Below are 22,780 nucleotides of genomic sequence, written 5' to 3' on the forward strand. Positions count from 1 at the left end.
TACAGCTCTGACTTTGTAAATATGTGACCCCAACGTGCCCTCTTCCAGTAAATTCCAGATCAGCAGCAGGTGCTTAGGTTTGGGCAGCTCAGAGAAATAAACTACCAAAGTTGAAAGCCAAGTAAGACATTTGTTAATCTGTTTAAGGATATATTTAAATTGATATTCAAAGTATTAATGGCCATTGGCCTTTTGGCAGGTAGCTACTGCATCTGTTGGTCATCCCTGATATAACCAGCGGATCTTTAGTTTGTTTTGATTTTACTTCCTCCTCCTGCCCTTCCTTCAGTAGCTTAAATGGCTTTCAAAGTATTTATTGTATGTCCTACAAAAGGACAGTTACATGTCCCTGAGACTTCCTGTCAGCATTTGATGCCACATCGAGCTTAATTAGAGTTCCTTACTATGCTGAATAGCCTCTAAATGCACACAAAGAAAGAGTGAATGTTATAGTTAGGCACAAAGATAAAGGAACACTATTCTAATGAAAAGTAGGTAATTTAACAAAATGAGATAATGTTGTAACACCACACCGTAAATCTTCCTTTCAATCTTTATGGCTTTATGGTTAATTTTCTCCTACTTTTCTGTTATTTTGTTGTCCATTTCAGTTTGAAAGAGGCAAACAAATTATACATGCAACTAATTTAGTGTACTTGGGAGAAGGTGAAACAGATGGTACACACTGCTAAAATTTGAACATTTCCATTCAAAACTAAATAACATTAAGATTGATAGAACACATTGTTTTTTCAAAAAAACCCCTAACAAATGTAGTAAGAAATCCTGCTCTTTTAAATTGATACTGCTGTGTTAAGTCTAAAATCTGAAGTATTTGAGGTAATGCTACACTAAAAATTAAGGCTGCAAGAAGCATGTCTCATCGTCAGTCTCTCTCATGCTCCTCAGAAAGGTCAGTCCTAAGTGTACCATTTCTCATTTTGTTCAATCTGATAATAACACAGAAGGGGCAGAAGATCACTTTAGGTGGGGCACAAAAATATTTGATATTCATCACAGAAACTTTGCTTTTGTACATATGTGTGCACACACATGCGTATAGTTCTCCGTGCACCCCCCCTGGTTTTTCTAACAGTTCATTTTGCAGGCCAGAAAACATGTTTACCCCTGCCTCACCATACTTTCCTTCAAGTTGGGAAATCAGTCTCTTTACTGGTACACTCTCAGCAGGCTGACCTGCATATAGATATCCTGATACTTTCATCTGATTCAGTCTTGCAAAAATACCATGAAAAAACTCAATTTTTTCACATGCCTAATGCCAATAAAGTAGTTCCAGAATGCAAAACAATGAGTAGAGGGTTAAAGGAATAGGATAGGATAGGATAGGATAGGATAGGATAGGATAGGATAGGATAGGATAGGATAGGATAGGATAGGATAGGATAGGATAGGATAGGATAGGAAAGGAAATTAAAATGGAATGGAATGGAATGGAATGGAATGGAATGGAATGGAATGGAATGGAATGCCACGCCACGCCATGCCACGCCACCGTTCCAGTTGGAAGGGACCTACAACGATCATCTAGTCCAACTCAACTGCCTGACCACTCCAGGAATGACCAAAAGTTAAAGCCTGTTATGAAGGGCATTGACCAAATGCATTTTTTTAGGGCACTGACAGGCATGAGGCATCAACCACTTCTTTAAGGAGCCTGTTCCAGTGTTTGACCACCCTCTTGGTAAAAAAATGGTTCCTAATATCTACTCTGAACTACCCCTGATGAGGCTTTGAACCATTCCCATGCATCCTATCAGAGGATGCTAGGGTGAAGAGGTCAGCAGATCCCTCTTCACTTCCCTGCCCCAGGAAGCTGTAGAGAGCAATGAGGTCACCCCTTGCCTCTTTTTCTCCAGACTAGACAAACCCAGACTCCTGAGCCACTCCTTGCAGGACATGCCTTCCAGCCCTTCCACCAGCTTTGTTTCCCTCTGGACACATTGTAAATCATGGGGCCCAGAACTGCACACAGTATTCAAGGTGAGGCCACAGCAACGCTAAATACAGCAGGATAGCTGCCTCTTTTGACCAGCTGATTATGCTGTTTGATGCACCCCAGGATGCTGTTTGCACACCTGGCTGCCAGGGCACACTGCTGGCTCCTATTGAGCTTAGTGTCAACCAGCACCCCCAGATCCCTTTCCCGCAGGCTGCTTTCCAACTGCTTCTCTCCCAATTTATACATGTGTCTGGTGTTCCTCCATCCCAGGTGCAGAAGCTATCATTTGTTTTTGTTAAATTTCATGCCATTGATGATTGCCTAATGCTCCAATCTATCAGCACTTCCCAGTTTAGTATCATCCGCAAAGTGACCAACTGTGCATTCAACTCCTGTCTCCAGGTCATTAATAAAAGTGTTGAACAGAACTGGCCCTAGAATTGAGCCCTGAGTAACACCACTGGTGACTGGCCACCAGCCTGATGTAGCCCAATTCACTACAACACCTTGAACCCTGCTGTTCAGCCAGCGCATTGTACCTCCCCAAGGAACACATGCAATGTTACCTCAATCCCCAAAACAGAAAGTCTGTGTTACCCCCAAGGGAAGAAGAGTCTGTCTTAGCAGCAAACAGTAGAAGGAAATAGTTTCACACAGCAACAAATCTTCTATGCTTTCAACAGGAGCAGTGCAGACTGTCTTTTTATTTTCTTCTGTAGTAGATTAGTTTATCACATAAAGTCATAGGACCATTTAGGTATGAAAATACTCTTAAGATCATGAGTAGAACTGTAAAATGTTACATGTTTCCACTAAATAACACCAGAATCTGAAAGATAGAACAAAGGCATGCTTGTGGGTATGCTCTGTTAACAAAGTTAAAACTGTAGCTGCTTTTTGACTCTGACTGCTGTGGTAATGTTCCCCATGTTGGTGCTGCAAGGTAGTGTGTTCATGTGGTGTTTGGTAATTAACGTGGAAAAGACAACCTCAGTGGGTAACAGAGTTTAGCTGCATATTTTTTACTTCAGCATTAGATCGAGGAGAAAAGAGAAAAGCAAAAATATATTACAAAATCAATAATTCCAAGACTCAGGCACTCCATCAAGTATGTGCAATAGGTGATCACTGTACTTTTAAATTTTCTGTCATTCAGACTGACAGATACATCAGTATATACAGAATCTTAGTTTTCAAGCATTAAGAACTAAATATTGTAATGCTAAACTTGGAGAAGCATTTGATTTCCTAATTGAGTTTTCTACATGTTTTGATTCTTGATGAGTTTATTAATGTTAATCTCAATTAGATAATTTACAGAGCTGTGGTGCTGGTACTACAGCCTATCAAGATAATAATGTTTGTATAGCATCATGTGTGTGGCATCTGGAAATAAGTTGTAACCCTGACTTCGGAATGTGAGATATTTTGCTTTGCCTGAGATGCAATGAAGTATCCATTATTATATTATGGGAAGACTTAAATGAAAATATATGCCATTCAGGCCTTAGTTGGTTGTACATAGGAAAAAAAAAAAAAAGAGAGGAGTCTTTCAAAATAAGGTCTGATAAACATTCAGTAAATGGTTTTAAATCCAAAGGAAGAAGAGTATAGAGAAATAACCATTTGGGATTACATGAGGGCTGGATGGATACCCAGGCCTTCCAGCAGTTTTGGGTGATTCAGGGTGCTGTGTCCCTAGCCCCAACAAAGGGTAGCTGCAGAGCCAAAGGTGGTTAATTTCTACCCTCTTCAGTGGCTCTTTATTCTTAATTCTTGAGAACTCCAGAGGCTTTGATTGAAACTGACATATGACTTCCTGTGCAGAAAAAGCTAATTTTCCTCATTTGGAAAAAATTAACAATCTTGTTACGTGGAATTATGATGACACACCAGAATTATTACTTGAGTACTGGATTCCTTAGCCATTCCACCCAGACCTCAGTCACTGGAGCCAGCCGACAAGTGGGTAGTGCTAATAATAGACTGCTGTCCTCAGTACAGACCAGCCCAAAAGAGAAGACACATACTTAACTCATCTGTTGACAGAAAGAAATGGTGAGACACAAAAATACTAGGTTTTGCTTGAGATTTTTGAGACTGTGTGCTCTCCTGGTGGTGGCCCCTTTATGCATCCCTGACCTGCCTCTTCTTCCCACTTCCATAGCCACTGTCCTCCTGAGTGCTCGGCAAAGTCCTCGTACCATTGCCTCCATTAGCCTTAGGCACTTGCCCTGACAAGGGTGCCAAGCATTTTTATTTTCTCACACAGCACTGTAAAAGTTGCTGTAGGTGGGATATTTGGAGAATGTATCAGCTACACTCTCGTAGGCTGGGCTGAGCACATGAAAATGGAAATGACATAAAGGCTGGACAAATTCGGGTAGTGTTTCATGGGATCAGCAATAGGTATGTTCTAGCAAGGCAACACGATAGCATCACAATCAACTGTCTGCTTCTTTTGCTGGTAGTGGTTTTGGTTTGGGTTTTAATTTATTTTTTCTTCCTATAGAGAAAAATGGTCATTTTCTCTGGCCTCATTTTTTGAAACACCTTAACCATTTTTTTTGAAGTTTAAAAAAAATAATAAATTTTAAAATTAGCTTTGGACCATGGAAAATTTCAGCTCAAATAAATTCTACAAAGTTGAGAGCAGCTATGAAAACAGCCTCTAACATTGGAAAGTATTCACAAACTGTAACTTTCTGCAACATTGCCTAGAATAAGTAGTTCATATTCTACCCATAAAAAGTAACAGAGAAGCTAACAAGTATTTAATATTGTTGCTTAGATGTATTTAAAGTTGATGTTTCTGTAGTTTTAATAAAAATATTCTTTGAAAGCCTTTGAAGATGAACACTTGCATGTACATATAATTAGGTAACCAATTTATAGCTGATGTTATGATAATTTCTGGCTGGTTTACAAAGCTCTCTGCTATCAGATGTATAATCTCTGTGTTAGTTGAAACAGAAAAACCACCTTTCTTATGTTTTAAAAAAAAAAAAAAAAAAAAGAAAAAAGAAGGAAAAAGTTATACCAGAACAGTTATTTTCATTTTTTCATTTGTTCAGATACTTTCACAAGTGATCACATTTTTAATGGCATGGTCAGTTAAAACATTTTTAATTCTGAAACAGTTTTTAATTAATAACGTTTTTTAACAATTATTTTTTACAAAAATGTCTTAACATTTTAACCTCTACTATAAAGCTAAGAATCACTTTTCAGAAAACTTGCATTTCCCATCATTCACAAAAAAAACCCAAAATGGAAAGCTTGAGGCACTTCCATGGGATTTTGGGGGGTTTTTTAATTATTCCGTTGTCTTTCTTGTAACTTCCCCTTCACTTTGGATTTATATAACTGGCTATTTTTGATCATGCTTTCTTAGTCTTCTCTTTTCTCAAGATTTTCTACCTCTTACCTGTCTTCCTGGTAATATAAAATATGTAAAATATATTTTATATTTTATATAAAATTCCATCAATGGATTTTAATGAACTGAACAATAGTACAAGATTTCTATTGGGGCATAAAATCTGCCTGTGTAGCTAAATCACAATGCATAAATATCTAGCTGAAAACTTTAAAGATTTTTTTGTTTTGTTTTTAATAGTTTATTATATTATGCTTATCCATTGTGGCTTTTATGGAGTGGGGTGAGGGTAGCACTAGACAAGGTTGGAGCAGCCTGGCAGAAGGCGGGCTGCCCTTCTCTCACCCTCTCCCAAACCACTGACCAGTCCCCTCGGTGAGGCCCGGTATCCCTCCCTCCCTCCCTCCCTCCCTCCCTCCCTCCCTCCCTCCCTCCCTCCCTCCCATGGCATCACAGCCATCAAAGCTGCCCTTCACTCCTTCTCCTCGATGGCTTTCCCATCCCCCAGGCAGCCAACATGGGCTTTTATCTCTGTCCTTTCCATTACATCCCTCCTTTGGTATAGCACAGAAGCCCAGGCGAAGCCCTCTGCCCCCTGCACTGACCTCAAGATGCTGGCAGCCCCATTGCTGAATCCCTCTCTGTGCTGCCCAGGATGCCCCCTACCAGTATTACTGCTGCTTGGATGTGGCAGCGGCTATAATGACATTTTCAGCTGGTGGACACTTCCAAGACCTTTTTGGAACTGACCTGTGTGTACTTACTCAGGATGGTATGGCAGGAGGTGGAAGGATAAAAACAAAGAAGAATTTTGCTTTTCTTTGGCAGTGGGGGAAATAGGGAGCTCCTTGATAGAGGCTCTTCAAGAGACCTCATTGGCCCTGCTGTTTTTCCGTGGGGATGTCAGATGGAGACCATTTATTAGACAATCGTAACACACTGAGAGGGATAACATGCCTTAAAAAAAAAGGGGTGGGGAGGAAGACTCATAGTGATTTATTTGCTAAGTGAAAAGTGGGAATGTTGCATGGCCAGGTCTACATTGCCATATGTTGAAATTAGTTTTCTGAAGTTTTTTTCCCCAATTCTTGAGTAACCTGACACTCAGCAAAACAGACCTGCAGCCTTCTTTGGATTGACAGCTGACTCATGTGATTTCAAGATTTCATCCCAACATGCTGACACCTATGAAAGCAGAGGGAGAATTTACAAAAATGTCGTTTGAGTAAATTGACAGAGAGAGTTGGTAGGTAGAAGTAATATTAGATCATCTGTGTGAAGCTACATGTGGTAATCAGGGGATTATGGCTGGTTATACCTCCAGGGACAATCCTCTGTTCCTTGCAGAAATTCAAGATGTAGGTGTCCTTGTTTAGCTTTCCTTCCTTGACTGTTTTACACAGGATACTATAGTTAGAGCCATCCTGACACCCATGTCTATACTTCTGATATGGTTACCGTACTTGAGAACATCAACAGTTTTTGGTACACTGAAACCTTTTCCAAGTATGTAAAGCAATAATAAATATGTGAATGTCTGTGATACCGTCAAACCACAGCAGCATGTAGTGTTATCTAATGAGCATCTCGCCACAGTTTTATATGTTCGGTTCTTTCCTATATCTTCACTAGTGAGAGCTGTGTGTTTTTCTCATTATAGGAATGACAGAGGATAGATAATTCTGTGAAAGAAAGGAGGGCAATACCATTTTCCATTGATTTTATCCACTTTAATTGAAAATGGTATCTTTTAGCAAGGCTCAGCTAGGAGTGCTGACACCCACTAAAGGCAGTGCCTAGTGAGGAGAACAATTTGGTTCATGATTCAGTGAAGCCGTATGCTTAAACCCTGTTGATGTCCTCCCCCTTTCTTGTATTTAAGTGCTTTTTAAATACCTTGCATTAAAAACATCCTCCGTTCATGGTAACTTCAGAAAATATGTTTAAAACATTGTTTGGACTATGTTTGAGAGACAGACTTTGAAGCCTGAGTTCTGTGTTTAAAAATACTGATTTTATAATCTGTTGTGGAAATAATTGCAGTAGGCTAAAAATAAGGTGGTTGTTTACAAGTTGCTGTTTGACAAACAAGTTACTTTGCTCTAGTTCGTCACAAACGCTAAGTCCATTTGCATCTGTGTTTTCACTAATGACACTTCAATGAATTGCTTTAGCTATTACCTGACTTAAAATGGTGTCTCAAATCCTATGATTAACAGTTACAAATTTATCATTTAGTAGAATCAGCAGAATAAAGATCAACTGTTATTTTTTACTGATCTTAGACATGGAATCTGGAGTTTCACTTCGCAACATACTCTTTTAGAAATCAGCAGTTAAATATTCAAATCAAATGCAGCACAATTGCTCTGTTCAGTAAACGTGACTTTACATTTTGTTAGGAATTCTGTTATGTACTACTTTTCAGATAAAAAGCACAGAAATAAATGCTATTTGTTAATGTTTAATCTAAGTGGTATGCTAGACGTAAGAGAATCTTGCTTTTGGGGTCTCTTGTTACACTCAGTGAGCATCTGGTAGCAAAGTTCATGAGCCATATCTCTGGTGAGTGTAAATTGTCATAGGTCTATTGACTTCAACTGAGCTATGACTATTTATACAAATTCCCCTGCCTGTTAGTTTTTGACTTTTTAACACTAGACTCCATTTCTGATACTATTTATTACATTCCTTTAGTGTGTGGGAAAAGTTTTTATGTCCTTCTTGTATTTCAGTGAAGTCTCTCTTTGAGGTGTTAACTGCTTTGATGGGTATTTTCTGATATCCCAGGAGTGCTGATCTTTAGATGTGGGTGAATATGTGCAAACAATGATTTTATGTGCCGGAAAGGTGGGTTATTTGCAGATAAACCTTTGGTCAGAGAATGAAACTGTTTGTTCAGAACATGGATACAGGTAGGGCAGGAAGCCTGTGCTCTTCTCCCATGACATGGGTGCAGGGCGTCTTCATCCAGGTAGGGGCCTGAGGCAGCAGTGAAATTGTCCCTGCCATCCTTTTCTTGGCTACAACAGGCAGGGTACATACAGATATGCAGGTGTAGGTGTCATGGTTCAACCCCAGCGAGGAACTAAGCACCATGCAGTTGCTTGCTCACCCCTTCCCACACCCCTGGTGATGTGGGAAGGAAAATCAAAAAAAAGTACAACTTGTGGGTCAAGATAAGAACAGTTTAATAACTGAAATAAAAGAAAATTTAATAATAATAATAATAGTAGTAATAATAATAATAGTAATGAAAATGAAGATAACAAAAAGAGAGAGAAATAGAACCCAGAAAAGACAATGCAATTGCTCATCACCCACTGACCAATGCCCAGACAGTCCCTGAGCAGCGATTGGCCCTTCCTGGCCAACTCCCCCCAGTTTTTGTATTGAACATGTTGTCCTATGGTATGGAATATCCCTTTGGCTAGTTCGGGTCAGCTGTCCTGGCCATGCTCCCTCCCAGCTTCCTGTGCACCTCCTTGCTGACAGAGCATGGGAAACTGATAAATCCTTGACTTAGGTTAAGTGCTGCTTAACAACAACTAAACCATCAGTGTGTTACCAATGTTATTGTCATACTAAATCCAGAATACAGTACTGTACCAGCTACTAGGAAGAGAATTAACACGCTCTCAGCTGAAACCAGGACAGTGGGGTTTTTTGTATTTTATAGTTCATGGATGGGTTGGGTTTTTTTTTTAGGTTTTCCTGTACATCTGGACTTTGGAAACTTTGCTAGAACCTCCAATCCATTTGTGCATGTTACTGAATTTCTGCCCAGTATGGACAGAAGTTATGGGCAATGTCAGGAGCACCTGGCATTAGCCAAGCCCTTCTCAATTGATGAATAGTAGTTCAGGCAATACTGGTTTTGAAAAATCCTGTTCTTTTCCTACATCAAATATTTATAACTCAGTTGTGTTAATGCCAGTAGTAAAACTTGAATTGATCCTCCTGTGCACAACAGGAGGCCTGCGATAAGGAGCAATTTTATAGCCTACTGTAACTATTACTTTAAAAGACAACACTCCTGGCAAATTTTAATTCATGGTGAAACAAGAAATTGAGTGTTTTATTTAATATTTTCCCTGAAAGGTAAATATACAAACCTGATTAGGAAGTACCAAGTATTTTTCTATGGTAACATTAATATAAATTCCCTTTGTTTTTGACAGGAGGCAAATTTTATAGCTGTGATATGGCACATGTCAAGGGTAGTATGTATCTCTTCTCCCAGATCTTCTCTGTGACCTGTTTCAGTGAGAGGGAGTGAATATTTGGAGATGTGAACTCATTTTAGCCATTGAAAAGTGATCCCCTTGTGTGAATCGAGTTCACTCCCTGGGACTATGATATGATACATGTCAAGAGTAAGGGTAACAAATTACAAGAGCTATAGTGCCAGATTATAAGAGGTCCTGATTTTGAGATGCAGTATAAATAAACCATGAATTCATACGTATATTAAAAACAGAAATTCCTGAGTTTTTACTGCATCCCTTTATAATGCCCTTCCCTCAAGTCAGAGTGATTTGCCTCTCTTTGATGAAACATAAACTCTTTATTCCTTTAATTCTTTGTACTGCAGGTCATTTAACTTGTGTGCTTTATGTTTATGAAGTAGCTACACATCAGGCTAAGTAAACTTATAATCTGAAATATGATGCCTGTCTTTTTCCCTCTGATCTCACTGTCGATCATAATCATCCTCTTTACACAGCTTCTGCCATCAGTTTTCAAGATGTAGCTATCAAAATCTCTGAGACTTTCCCACAAGATGAGTGACCATATACCAAATGTTGTATTTCTCTACCTGTAGCAAATAAGATGACATAAATCTTTTGTCCTTTCCTTTGTCTGTCACTGTCTAACTGGTTTTCTGTGCATTTGTGCTCTCTTTTGCACTCCACTTGCAATGGAATATCAGGGGGAGTCCTAATATCCTCTCCTAGTATTTGACAGTTTTTAATTAAATGCTGTTTAACCCACGGACAATATGAAAGAGGGTCAAAACTTCAGGCTTATTATTTGCTGTGGGAAGATTTATAAGAAATTTTAACTGTACTTAGTTTGCTGTGGGAAGTCGCTGTAACAAAGTTTTTACTATCTTTTTAAAAACTAACCTCTGGAATATCCTGTTATATTCTATGAATTGGTTTAGTATTGTTTACTTCAGTAAAGTGTAAGCTGAGGATGTATCCCTCCAAATAACTTCTAGATTTATTATTTGAATATATTAAAATACATTGTTCTCAAATTTAATTTTAAATAACATTTTTGTTCGTTTTATTGCAATGGTATCTTGGTAGGCTATTATTAAATTAGTTGGATTTTTTAATATATTCAATCAAAAAAGTTTTTCTGAGTTTCCTGGAGGATTTCTGAGGTTTTGTGCTGATGCACAGTGTTGTGTCTCTTCTATTTTCAGGAAATAGATTTAACTTAGAACCCTGTGTTGTCTTTGTAAGTTAAGCCTGTGGAATGCAATCAGAAAAAAGTTATTGTACTAGCAAATATCTAGTACTCCTCAACTATGCTTCAGAATGCTCTTTGTGAACCCTTGCTAAAGATTGTTATGCCTTCCTGTCTTTTCTCTTATTTTTCAGCAAAACCACTAGGTCTGCACTCACTTTGTTTTCAGGGGCACCAAGTATATACTGAAAGCTTTCATCAGACTTACGTGCTTCACAAAGTGAATTTAGTATTGAACAGGATTTCGACAGTTGCCTTTCGTTTACTGGGACTTTTTTGTTTCATATGCCCTCTGGACTGTTCAGATGTGACAGTTGCATGCAATAGATTGTGTTACATAGATACCATATAGTGTATTGTGCCCAGATGTATTCTTTCAGCATTTCAGATTTTCTGTTAAGAAAAACCTCATTGTTTCCTAGGTATTTTTTTTGTAGTCTTTTATTAGGTATTCTTTCTGTGTCATGTGAAATTAAAGTAATGCTTAATGCCAGGATGGGGGTGGCAATGTTCAGTATGTTTCTGCAGCACATGCAGTACACCTAGAAATCTCTCCATATACTTCTAGAGCAGATATCCACCTTATGGAAGTCTTGCATGACCGTCATCTAGAGAGCTTCCTATTCATGCATGCTGGCCTTTATTCCAATTCAGAGGCACCTGGTTTTTCCAGTGCTTCCTTTATAGACCTATAGAGTAGATTCAACTGGTACTGCACCACTGAATGTGCATCTTCTACATTGCTTGTTTGGTTAATTCTCCGTTTCAGACAGACTTCTTCTGCCCACAAACCTGAAGGCAGACTGTGTTTAATCAGGCAGTGCAGTGCATGTGTGATAAGGAACTTGTAAATATCAGTGCTTGGTTCTTCAAGATGTTTTCAGACTTGATAAGCCTGGTCAACCTTAGAGGCACTCCATGTTGTACATAAAAGTAGTATCAGTGTTTTGCTTTTATTTGCACATGCCTGAAATAAAAAGTTCTCCTACTTTAGCTTTCTATTAGAAAGGATAGTTCTTAACCTTATTGTTCTGGCAGAAGATCACCTTATGGGCCTGGAAAACTAATGGCATTCATCGTAAGAAATGGAAGTTGGGGTTTTAGGAATATTAGTCAGATTCTTTACAATTTTATTTTCAAATCCAAACTCTTGTCAAGCATCTGATAATTAGTTGGGAGGAGAGTTCTCTCAATAGGAGAATATACCTTACCTCCACTCTAATTGAGTGCTGAGAAAATTCATGTTCCAGGTGCGCTGTCTTTGAGACTGCCCCCCAGCAAAGGTGAAAAAAAAGGCCAACACTTAGGATGATCCTGACTCTGTTTTGTAAAAAAAAAAAAAAAAAAGTTGTATAAAAATGGAAGAAAATCACTAGTAACAAAAGGTAATGCTATCTTGAAACATTCATAAAGAAACAATAAAGAACACAGGTAAAAAAGTACCTATGGTGATTAACTTGTAAGATTTCTGCAAGTGGAACAAATTGAACTCTTCTGGATTCCTCCCGTGGAGTCAGATTTCTGCTTTTACCAAGGTTCTTGATGAGAGCAGACTTTACAGCTCAAGCAGCAGGAAATTGAAGAGTCAGTATTTCTGCCCATTTTCAGCAGCTTTTAACTCTTGCTCTGATCAGCAACTGAATTGCTGGCATATGGTTTGGAGCACAAATCAAAGCCGCACATGGTTCCAAAGGCTCCTGTTTGAACTGAGCATGATGTTGCTCCTGCATGGTTTTATCAGATTCCCCCCAGGTTGCTTTTTGCTGCAGACATTTTGCCATGTGCTGAGTGTATATGTAGCTGAGGGAAAGAGTAATCTGTAAGGAGACTGTAAGTGCTGCCACTTCTGCAGCTTTGTTGAAATCAACTATTTTGCTAAGAAGACTAATGTAATTTTGTCCCCTCCATACTAGTACTAGTCAAACTATTCACTGAGTTTCCTGACCTGACAAAGATGCATGTAGAATAACAGCCCAGCTTCTGTCAAAGTATCTGACATCAGGTTACTGTTTACTTTTGCTTGCATCCATGGTAATAGTCATATCCAGTTTAATCAGCAGTTGACTATAACACAGGAGAGGGAAGCATATGTGTGTATATATAGTATCTCAGCTGTATTTAGTTGTTCTTGACAGAAATAAATAAACTGAGCTAAGTAAGAAATCACACTGCTTTTGTCACCAAACCCATGCTATTTGGAGTGCTGTTTTTTATAGATTTTGTGTATGTGTGTGTGCTGGCAAAAGAGCCCTGCACTGAGAGTTGAAGTGTGAGATACAGTTTCAGTTAGATACATTGCAGACTTTGTTCTGCAGGATAGGGGTATGAATTTACTCTTGAGGAAAAGGTCAAATAGAGGTTTCATATTCATTCAGCTCCTTATGGGAATTGCTGACTTCCTATGAAGGTGGTCAAGGATCATAAAACAGGCTCAGACAAAATGCTTTCATATTTTGTCCCTTCAGTCATGATGCAATTGTTGCAAGAATTAGAAGTTTTGTTAAGAGAGTGAAACTGCAGGAATTAAATGATCCTGAAAGATGTCTCCTTTACTTCATCCACCATAATAAAAAACTTACATATCTGTGGAAGCAAAACTTGTTTCAGAGTTTGTAGACAAAATGTTGCTTTATGAATATTATGAATAATTCCTATCCTATGTGATAGGAAATAAAGGCCAGATCTGGAGAACAACTGCATGAGACACTTCATGTCACCATGGTTTATCTAGCAGCTGTGTGATGGATCAGATCCTGTTAATACATTGTCTTTCTGGGAGGAAAGTGAGAGATGCTGCTCCAGTGGTGATTCAATGGTTCCAGCTTTTGGCTACACTGTACGGACAGTCCTGCCCAACCTTCCAGTGCTGAAGAGTTCCTAAGACAGAATAAGTTATCAGAAATAAAGGGCTGCACTCGGCACTGTAGATGTTGGGTGATGTGCTCATCATGGTGTTTGTTGTCAGGCATCAGGTTTTCATACTGATTTGGACCAGCTGAAGTTACGTGGTTTTACACATACTCACTGACAGTTTTGTCCTGTTCATGTGGCACCCTAAGGAAGGGTGAAGGTATTTGTAAGAGAAGTGGAAACATGGGTGAACAAAACAGGTCTTGATATCCAAAGACAATAAAGTGCAAAGTGCGGAAGAAGAGTATTGAAGTAATACTTCAAAAATTGCTGGTATTAGAGAGGTATCTCAGACTTTTGAACTGACTGTTTAGTTACAAAACCTGAGTGAGCTTTTGGGTGACCTAGGATTACTCTAGAGTCATGGTTTTCTAGATTATGTTTTATGCCTTTTTTGGTCCATCATGCAGTGAATGACATGATGAGAATCCATCAGGCTAGTGAATCCTAGCATAGAGTCTGTGCTGTGCCAGAGGAAACACACAGCATACTGGTTATTAACTCTGAGAGTGCTCTCACTCTGAAGCCCCTTTTCAGTGCTCAGACGTATATGATCTACAGATCAGCTCTGTATTATTTACTGGGGCTTTGGGGATGATGTGTTGAACCACTGAGCCTTTAGACTAGTGTTTGTATGCCAAAATATTTATGTTTATGTAAGGGAGTAAAATTTGGCCCAAAGCCCTGTTGATTTGAAAAAATGTATTAAAATATATGTTGGAAGAGGAATTTGACATTGACTCTGACTAGAGAAAAGAGAAAAAGAGGTTAAAACCTTGATTATTTTTTATTCTGTTTACCTATTTCAGAGTTCAAAATTATTCCATGCTTTAATTAAAGCTTGGCAGGATCTCTTCTGCTGTTCGCTACAGGAAATGAAGAAAGGGAGAGAGAGGTGGGGGAAGAGAACCAACCGTTTGCCTAATGGTACTGGGTGCAGCAAGATGCCAAAAGTGCATGGGGACGTGTAACAAGATCTATGTTGCTGTGTCAGTCTAAAGGGTTTTTAATAGATTCATCTGTCAAATCCCATTATGATTAGCATATGATTTTTAAATTAATCTTGGGTTTTGGTTTACTCCTTTCTCTAATGAGCTGTTTACAGGGTGCCTCATTAATGCTTTCAAGGTAGTATAGAGAGAATTGGTGGAGAAAGCTGCACCTGGGGAATGGAACAATTTCAGATTTACAGTCTTTTGTGGTTTTCTCCTTTGATAAGAAAATATTCATTAAAAATTCTTTTGGGACAACGAGACATCTGCTTATAAAATCCTAACCTGTCTTTTGCAGAGAAGATTACCATGAAGACGGGTTCTGTCAGCCATACAGGGGAATTGCGTGTGCACGAATCATTGGAAACAGGACCATTTATGTGGACTCCCTCCAGATGCAAGGGGAAATTGAAAATCGTATTACTGGTAAGCTTATACATTGCTGTGGCAGGGCAAAAAACATTCATGAAAGTATCCAATTCGGGTATAAATAGTGCTATCATACTTTTCAGTTTTATTGGTCAATGACTAAGACATCCTTATATTAAGGTTTAGAGAAGGTAAGCCAATTTCCCACTTGTGCAGTTAGCAAAATTTGGAGCAAGGAAGATGAATATCTGCTGTTATGTGTAGAAGCTTCTTCTGTGTCATTAAGTAAAACATGAGAGCATTGACTTTTTAACAGCTTGTAGTTTATACTGGAGTTCTTTGCATGATGGATTCAAATAGATTTTTTTAAAAAATCGTTTTGTGATGTAGTAAAAAATTAGTGGTTTTTGATTTTCTTGAAAAATGTGTGGTGACTTTTACCTTGGGTTTCCTCCCCTGTTGCATAATCCTGGTAGAGTCTGGACTTCACATTGATTTATGTAAAACAAGAGTCAACATTTCTGTGTTCTGTCCCTGCTGATTCTTTCTCTGATCGTTGCTTTGGTACAGAGTCACAAACATGCTTCCAAAACCTTAGTGACTTTTAATGGGCTGTACATCAACAGGGGTTTTTGTCCCAGCAACTGGACCTCAGTCAGCTGCATTAGCAGCTGTGACTCCGATGTACACAAGTAGAACAAGCAAACGGATTTGTGGAATAGAGAAAACTGTTTATCATAATACATGGCCAGTTAACGCCATCCATCAGGAGTTCATTTGCATCTGGCCAAATACGGCTGAAGTAATTGAATCTGCAATTTTAACATAACTACTTGCCAAAAAGAGTTTGACTTCACTTGTCAGTTCTATCTCCTTAAAGATTTTAGCTTAAAGGCTCGTTGTCAAGCCAAAAATCCAGGTCAGGTTTTTTGTGTTCTTGATTTGGTGATCACATTCTGGGACTGGCAAAATCCAGGTGCTGGTCTTTCCTTGTGCTGTTACGATTCAGTCCTCTCCCTCCTTTCTACTGTACTCTGTTGCAATTCCAGCCTGTTTTACCATTATACCATTAATTAATCTATACTATTGATACCATTTTTCTTCTACAACTTAATCTCTGTTCTGTTTGGATGTATGTCAGCAGTATGGGAATGTTCAACTATCTGAAATGATTAAATCTGTAACTCCATGAATTAGGTTCATAATGTTCTTTAAAAAAAATAACCAAAAAACTGTGATATCTTTCAGAAAATGTTTAGTGATCAAGTTATACTTGTCTCTGAAATATACAACATAGGCATTCATGACCTGACTGCTGGATCCCTAATGCCACTGATTATCAGTTAGATTTTGGAGCCTTGGGGCTGGGACTCTGTCCTGAAGTTGAGGAGAATTTCTGATGGGACTGTTATTTTTTAGGAAAACCACCATGTAGAGCTGCCCAGTGCCTAGTTAGACAGTAATGATAGTCCATTAATAATACCACATTTTCAAACATCTGAAGGACGTATCAAATGCCTTTTGCAAAATAAAGCTGAGGATTTCACAGCATACTTTGGTTCTTATGAGTCTTCTTATATGTAAAACAAGTATTGCACAACTGGATGTTCTCTGTACAAATGACAGGGTATTTTTGAAATTGCAGTAACTTGTTAGATTAAAAAAAATCTGCCGTGTAACTGCTGCTGACCTTTTGCTTATACTTTTGCCCATACCTCCTAAACGCAGTTTTTGATGGAAGGTCTTTGTGCTCAGAGCCGTTAGGGCCTTCAGGGGAGACTGTGCGTGGTAAACGGTGACACCTACTGCCCGACGCCAGGAACATTTAACAAGGTTACAGGCGAGACGTCTATTGAGTATTTTCATTCTGGATTTTCATTTCCCTGTTGTGCTGATGTGTGAAATACATTCCTTTTGTCTCTACCGCCCCTGGTGCTGTTCGGTCCTGGCCATGTGGTTAGGTGAGAATTGCATCCTTCTATTAAAAAAAAGACGTTTCTGGATAAGAATTTGAGACGTGACTTGAAAGGCCAACAATAAAGAGTGCATGGACCTGACCCCTGACTTGTGGATATGTGTAGCTAGCAGTGTCTTTGCTGTGCTGTTTAATATTTGTTTAATAACTAAAAAAATAAACCCCTTGGATGCCACCACACAGTCCTGCTGGCTTTTGTGCCTCCCGTCAGAATAAGGACACAATTGTGAATTGTGCACTCTTCACTCATGCTGGACTAAATTCTGTAATGCCTTCACAAAAATTAGTGTGGTGTTTCAAATAGCCAACAGTAACCTCTTCGCTCCTTCAGGTTTATTTTTTCCCTGTTAGTCTTCAGGACAAGCACACATCACAGCTGTCATTTGGGGCCTGATATGCTTGCATGCAGTGTTCCCTAAATGACTGATAAACAATTATATTCCTGTGTTAACATTCCTGTATTAACATAAACAAAGGTGTAAACAGTGCAAAAGGCTGGAGCTGGTGCTGCTTGCTGCATGTGTGATGTTTAGGAAGAGACAGAAGACTCTCTGATAGCAGGTGGCAGCAGGAAATAGATGGTTGAAAGGAGAGAGCTGGACAAGAGCAAAAGAATTGATTTGTAGGTTGTAAATAGACTGCTGAATGACTTGAACTGCTCATTTCCTCTCTTTTTACAGTGTGCGTTGGTGGAACGTGCAGTCTAGCAAGCCTCACACACAAATTATGCTTTCCAGTGTGGGAATGAATGTTCCTACATTTAAAGCTTGATTCATCCCCAGACACATGATGCACATGCACATTTGACTGTTCTTTGCAATGTGCAAGGAAACTCAGATAAATGTTAGTACGTAGATGCTGGGAGCTGAAGGGGAGTATTAAGTTCCTAATTCATTATGACATTCGTTTTAATGTGATAAGTATGCTGAGATTGATTACATTCATTTTTCCCAAAACCACTGCTATTAGGCTTCTCGTGTCTATAATAGCTATATCTCCCCAAATACCAATAGCACACTTCCTTTTGCCTGTCAAGACTTGAAAAACACTTGTCTTGTTTAGTGATCAAAATGTCTGCAGGAGGAAGAAGCTTAGGTGATCCTTGTTCAGATTTTACCTAATTAGGAATTTAGGAAATACATGTTAGTATCCTGGAAGGCATATCTTGCTTTCGCTCTTTATCCTTTTAAGTTAAAATTAGTCAAGCGCCAACAGTTTGCTCAATGCTAGTCATTGGGTAACTTCGTAGGAACTGAGGTCCTACAAGCTCTGTGCATATGTCAGAGGGACACTGGAATGCTGGATTTGCTTTCTACATTTGTCAGCTCTCCTTTACAGTAGAAATGACCTCATTTCCCTATTGCTCAGTAGTCTTTCAGACCCTCAGGAAAAGATGAAAGTTGTAAAAGGCAAATGAGATTAAAATTATGTCGTTTCTTGTGCTTCTCATTAATTAATACTTAAGCAGTATTTTTGTTCCTTTCCAGCTGCATTTACCATGATTGGCACTTCCACGCATTTGTCTGATCAGTGCTCACAGTTTGCTATACCATCCTTCTGCCACTTTGTGTTTCCCCTGTGTGACGAGCGCTCTCGGACCCCTAAGCCACGGGAACTGTGTCGGGATGAATGTGAAGTTCTGGAGAATGATCTCTGTAGGCAGGAGTACAACATTGCTAGGTCAAACCCCCTGATCTTGATGCAACTACAGTTGCCTAAGTGTGAGGATCTCCCACGACCTGACACCTTGGAAGCTGCCAACTGCATAAGGATCGGGATCCCTGTGGAGAGACTCAGTCGGTGTAAGTCTGGGTGTTTCATCACTGGGAAAAAGTAGGGTTTGTTGCTTCCTCAGGTTGGGTCTGAGGGACAATATTTTATCAGTCACTCTTTTTGTAAAGAAAGTGCTGGTATACTGGATGCTACTGCTTTTTATCATGTTAATACTGACCATAATCTTGCACTTCTGTAAAGTACAGTTAGGATGGCGAGGAAGTTTAAAGGATGCTGCTTATTACTGGAAAGTTTTATAGCAACCACCCTGGGCTATAAAACTCAGTGTTCACACAACTGATTTGACTCAGATTTTTGAGGGGTAGCAACGTGTTCCAGGCTTCCCTTCTCACATGCCTGTCCTCACCTCTGGCTCAGTCCGTGCCTTTCTGGATGAGTGAAACATCCCCCATACAGCTATTTGTGAGTTCTGTTTACCTGTCAATAAACCTCAGATAGGCTGTGGAAGCTTCACTGGCAAAATCTGTTGAGAAACTGAACATTTAATGTTCATTATTTCTATATGGAAATCCACAAGAATATTATTCCTGTAAATTGAGTATGGAGTGTAATTGTCTTTCTTCACCCACACAGGATGGGTGAAAACATTGATCTTGCTTCCGTGAATTTATATTTGCATCCAGGAGTTGAAGGGCTGTTCCGTTGTCAGTAATTATGTGCTGACAATTTTTCTGCCTACTCCGTTTCCTAGCAATTAATCACCACCCCCTACAAGGTTCAACAAGGAAGCTCCAAGAGTCTATATATGTTTAAAGTTCAAAGTGTGATAAGAGTATTCTGAATATCCATTGTCTGAACCCACAGTTAGGAGCAGGGGTCATGACATAACGATGGGCATGGAAAACAAGCTGTGTACTAGTAAGGCAATAATCTAGTGTAGCTGAGAAGCAGAAATAACTGAGAAAATGATGACAGAGACAAAGCAGCCAGGGAAGAGGTATCAAGCAAAAGGAATGAGAATAAAACGAACAAAAAGTCTGACAAGTACTCCCTGCAAGGGTACAGTGGGGCATGAGTGCCCTGGGGGTTTGGAGGAGGGGCTCTGAGAGAGCTGGATGCCTGATGGCTGGTGACAGGGACTCAGAAAAATGGAGAAGATAATGTTGCAAACATGCAGAAGAATGCATGGTTCAGTTCAGGTGGTATGTATCACTCAAAAATGTGAGGTGATACATATCACTCAAAAAGTATGAAGAGAACATAGCAGCAAAACAGAGAGAATAGAGATCGGAGTTCAGCAGACATGGAAGTGATTGATGTATGTAAAGAGAAGAAAAGCCTGAATCCCTTCTCTGTAAAGAGGAAAAGAAGGAAAAATTGGCAAGAGGCATTAGAAAATGTGCTAATTTCTCTAGGAAGCAGTGTGAGGAAGACAGGAAGATTATGAGAAGTAAAAGTGGCAGGAAGTTTACATTGTTGGCATCTGAAGATTTTTCCTGAAGTGAAACTAATATCTCTAATTTAACTTACATAGGCCTGTATCTAAAGGTCCATACATGCTCCTTAGTATCAACTTGCAGAGTTACCAAATATTGGTGTGTATAGCCATAGAGCTGAGACACTCCAGGGCAGAATCCAGAAATAACTGGGTGTAAGAGTACAGATGTCCACAGAACTGAAATTTCAAGCCCCGCAGCTTTCATTTAAATCCTGAAGTACCTAAATTTAAGTACTTATGGCATACATGGTCTATGCACTTCAACCCTTTTGGTTTGCTGGCCCTTGCTTGTTTTGTTATTTGCAACATTTTGTCAAACCCTGTGTTGCAGATCATCAGTGCTACAACGGTTCTGGAGCAGACTACAGAGGGACAGTCAGTGTTACTAAGTCTGGCCACACTTGCCAACTCTGGGACTCCCAGAGTCCCCATAACCATGATCTGACAAGCACACAGTTTCCAGAGCTAGGTGGAGGACATGCATATTGCCGAAATCCTGGAGGTCAGATGGATGGGCCCTGGTGTTTTACGAAGAATAAAAACGTACGCGTGGAACTGTGTGACATACCTTCTTGTAGTATGTATTCTCTTTCTTTTTTCCCCTACTACTGTCCTAAATCCTGTGTAATTTTGAATGTTCCCTATTTTTACAAGTATAATTCACTTAAAAGGATTATGCTTTCAAATGTTTCACTTGTTGTAATGCAACACCCTTGTTTTGCATATAGACATTTAACAGAGATCAGAGCTTGTAACTGAGATGTTGTGAAACTTTTTTATTATGTATTGGGTGCTTAAGCTGAGATAATAATTAACAGTACTGCTGCAGTTTGTATTCTAACTTGTCAAATGCCAGACTTGACATACTTATCACCTGTATGTGTTTGGTTTGCTCACACTACTCAATGGTATATTGCCTTCACTCTGTATGACATCTTGCAGGCAGCAAGGATTTTCAGATCCTGTAGAGGGAGATACAGCACCATGCTTGGTTGGAAGGAACTGTGTGAAGTGCAGAAGCAGAGCTATAAAACAGACGATCTTATCAGAAAATCCCTACACTATCTGCTAGTGGCTCTGTACTGCACAACTGATAGCAAAAATAAAAAGCACAGCTCTCACAGCTTAATACTGTCCCACTCACTTCCGTGTATGGGTACAGCCTTCACTCTAAAGCTGTTAGAGTGGTAACAGTCTTTGGACGCAACAAAGCAACCTAATATTGTACTGCATTAGGACAAAAAGCATGTTTCCTGCAGCAACAGATGTATCATGGAAGCCATAAAAGTGGTTTTGTTACAGATTGCCTAGATATTTAAGAGCGCTCAGAATTGATATGAAATTTCTTAGTTACTTCACTTTTTTACAATAACATGATTTGACATTTATAATAAATTTCTACGTTGTGTGTGACATGGTATAAAGATAACACTGGGATGTGGTTGTGGTGAAAGCAGTAACCACATATAGCAAAACCACGGAATGCAGAAGACATCCCAGGCAGTTCCAATGAACATTTTGGACATCACTCTGCTTTCTAGAGTCTCTTAAGTATCAAGAAAAAAGCATTTTAGGAAGGTTCCAGAACAGTCATTAAGTGTATTGATGGCTCTTTCACGTCTGTCTCACTGTTACATAAAAGCACTTTAATTCTATTAAGTACAGAACAAATAATATCTCTAACAGTGAGAAGTGAGATTTATTTTATTCTGGGCAGAAGTGGTACCAGTGGAGGTAAAAAGTGGGCAAAATGCTGATAAAATTGATGTTGGGTGAGAAGGTCAGACTGCAATATTGTGCTGTGGTTTATCACATTGAGTTCACTGCTTTATATACTGTGATGAAGGCTACTCACTTATTTTTCATCCCCTGAACAAGATAATGCAATGATACTCTGGTCTATGTTCTGCAGTTTCCACAACCAAGAGCCTCAAAAATAAAGTGAAATAAACCACATACTGTTACAGTCAACACATTAAATGTGGGGCTTCTAGTTTATCTTCATACTGATAGTTGCTATGTCCATTCAAATTTCTTTGAAATATTTAATGGAAAATTGTGGAGAAAGGGGAGAGGGCAATGTGGCTTCTGTTTTCAAGCTATAGGTGTTTACTTTTTGTTTAAAATACAGTATTAATAATCATGCTGTAGTTGTTTGTTGTTTGTTTGGGGTTTTTTTGCTTTACTATCCAATGCATTAAAAAGTACTTCCTGTAAACAGTGAACATTTCTGTGCCTGACAGGTCCACGTGACAACAGTAAAATGGGAATCCTCTACATCCTGGTTCCCAGCATAGCCATCCCCCTGGTTATCGCCTGCCTTTTCTTCCTGGTCTGTATGTGCAGAAACAAGCAGAAGGCATCTGCTGCTACACCACAGCGCCGCCAGCTGATGGCGTCTCCTAGCCAGGACATGGAAATGCCACTCATTAATCAACACAAACAGGTGTTTTTCCCATAACTTGCTTAGGCCACGTATTTC

General features: G+C 39.2%; 1 protein-coding gene across 1 annotated transcript in view; it reads left to right on the plus strand.

Moving 5' to 3' along the window:
• The window catches only part of ROR2 (receptor tyrosine kinase like orphan receptor 2), a 169,470-nt gene that overhangs the window by 141,479 nt on the left and 5,211 nt on the right, over window positions 1–22,780 (plus strand). The window contains exons 5-8 of the mRNA XM_074812505.1: window positions 15,021–15,148; window positions 18,554–18,868; window positions 20,630–20,875; window positions 22,542–22,744. Of these exons, the coding sequence (XP_074668606.1) occupies window positions 15,021–15,148; window positions 18,554–18,868; window positions 20,630–20,875; window positions 22,542–22,744 (892 nt within the window). The remainder of the gene's footprint in view (window positions 1–15,020; window positions 15,149–18,553; window positions 18,869–20,629; window positions 20,876–22,541; window positions 22,745–22,780) is intronic.

This window comes from Strix aluco, chromosome Z, assembly GCF_031877795.1.
Source record: "Strix aluco isolate bStrAlu1 chromosome Z, bStrAlu1.hap1, whole genome shotgun sequence".
NCBI lineage: Eukaryota > Metazoa > Chordata > Aves > Strigiformes > Strigidae > Strix > Strix aluco.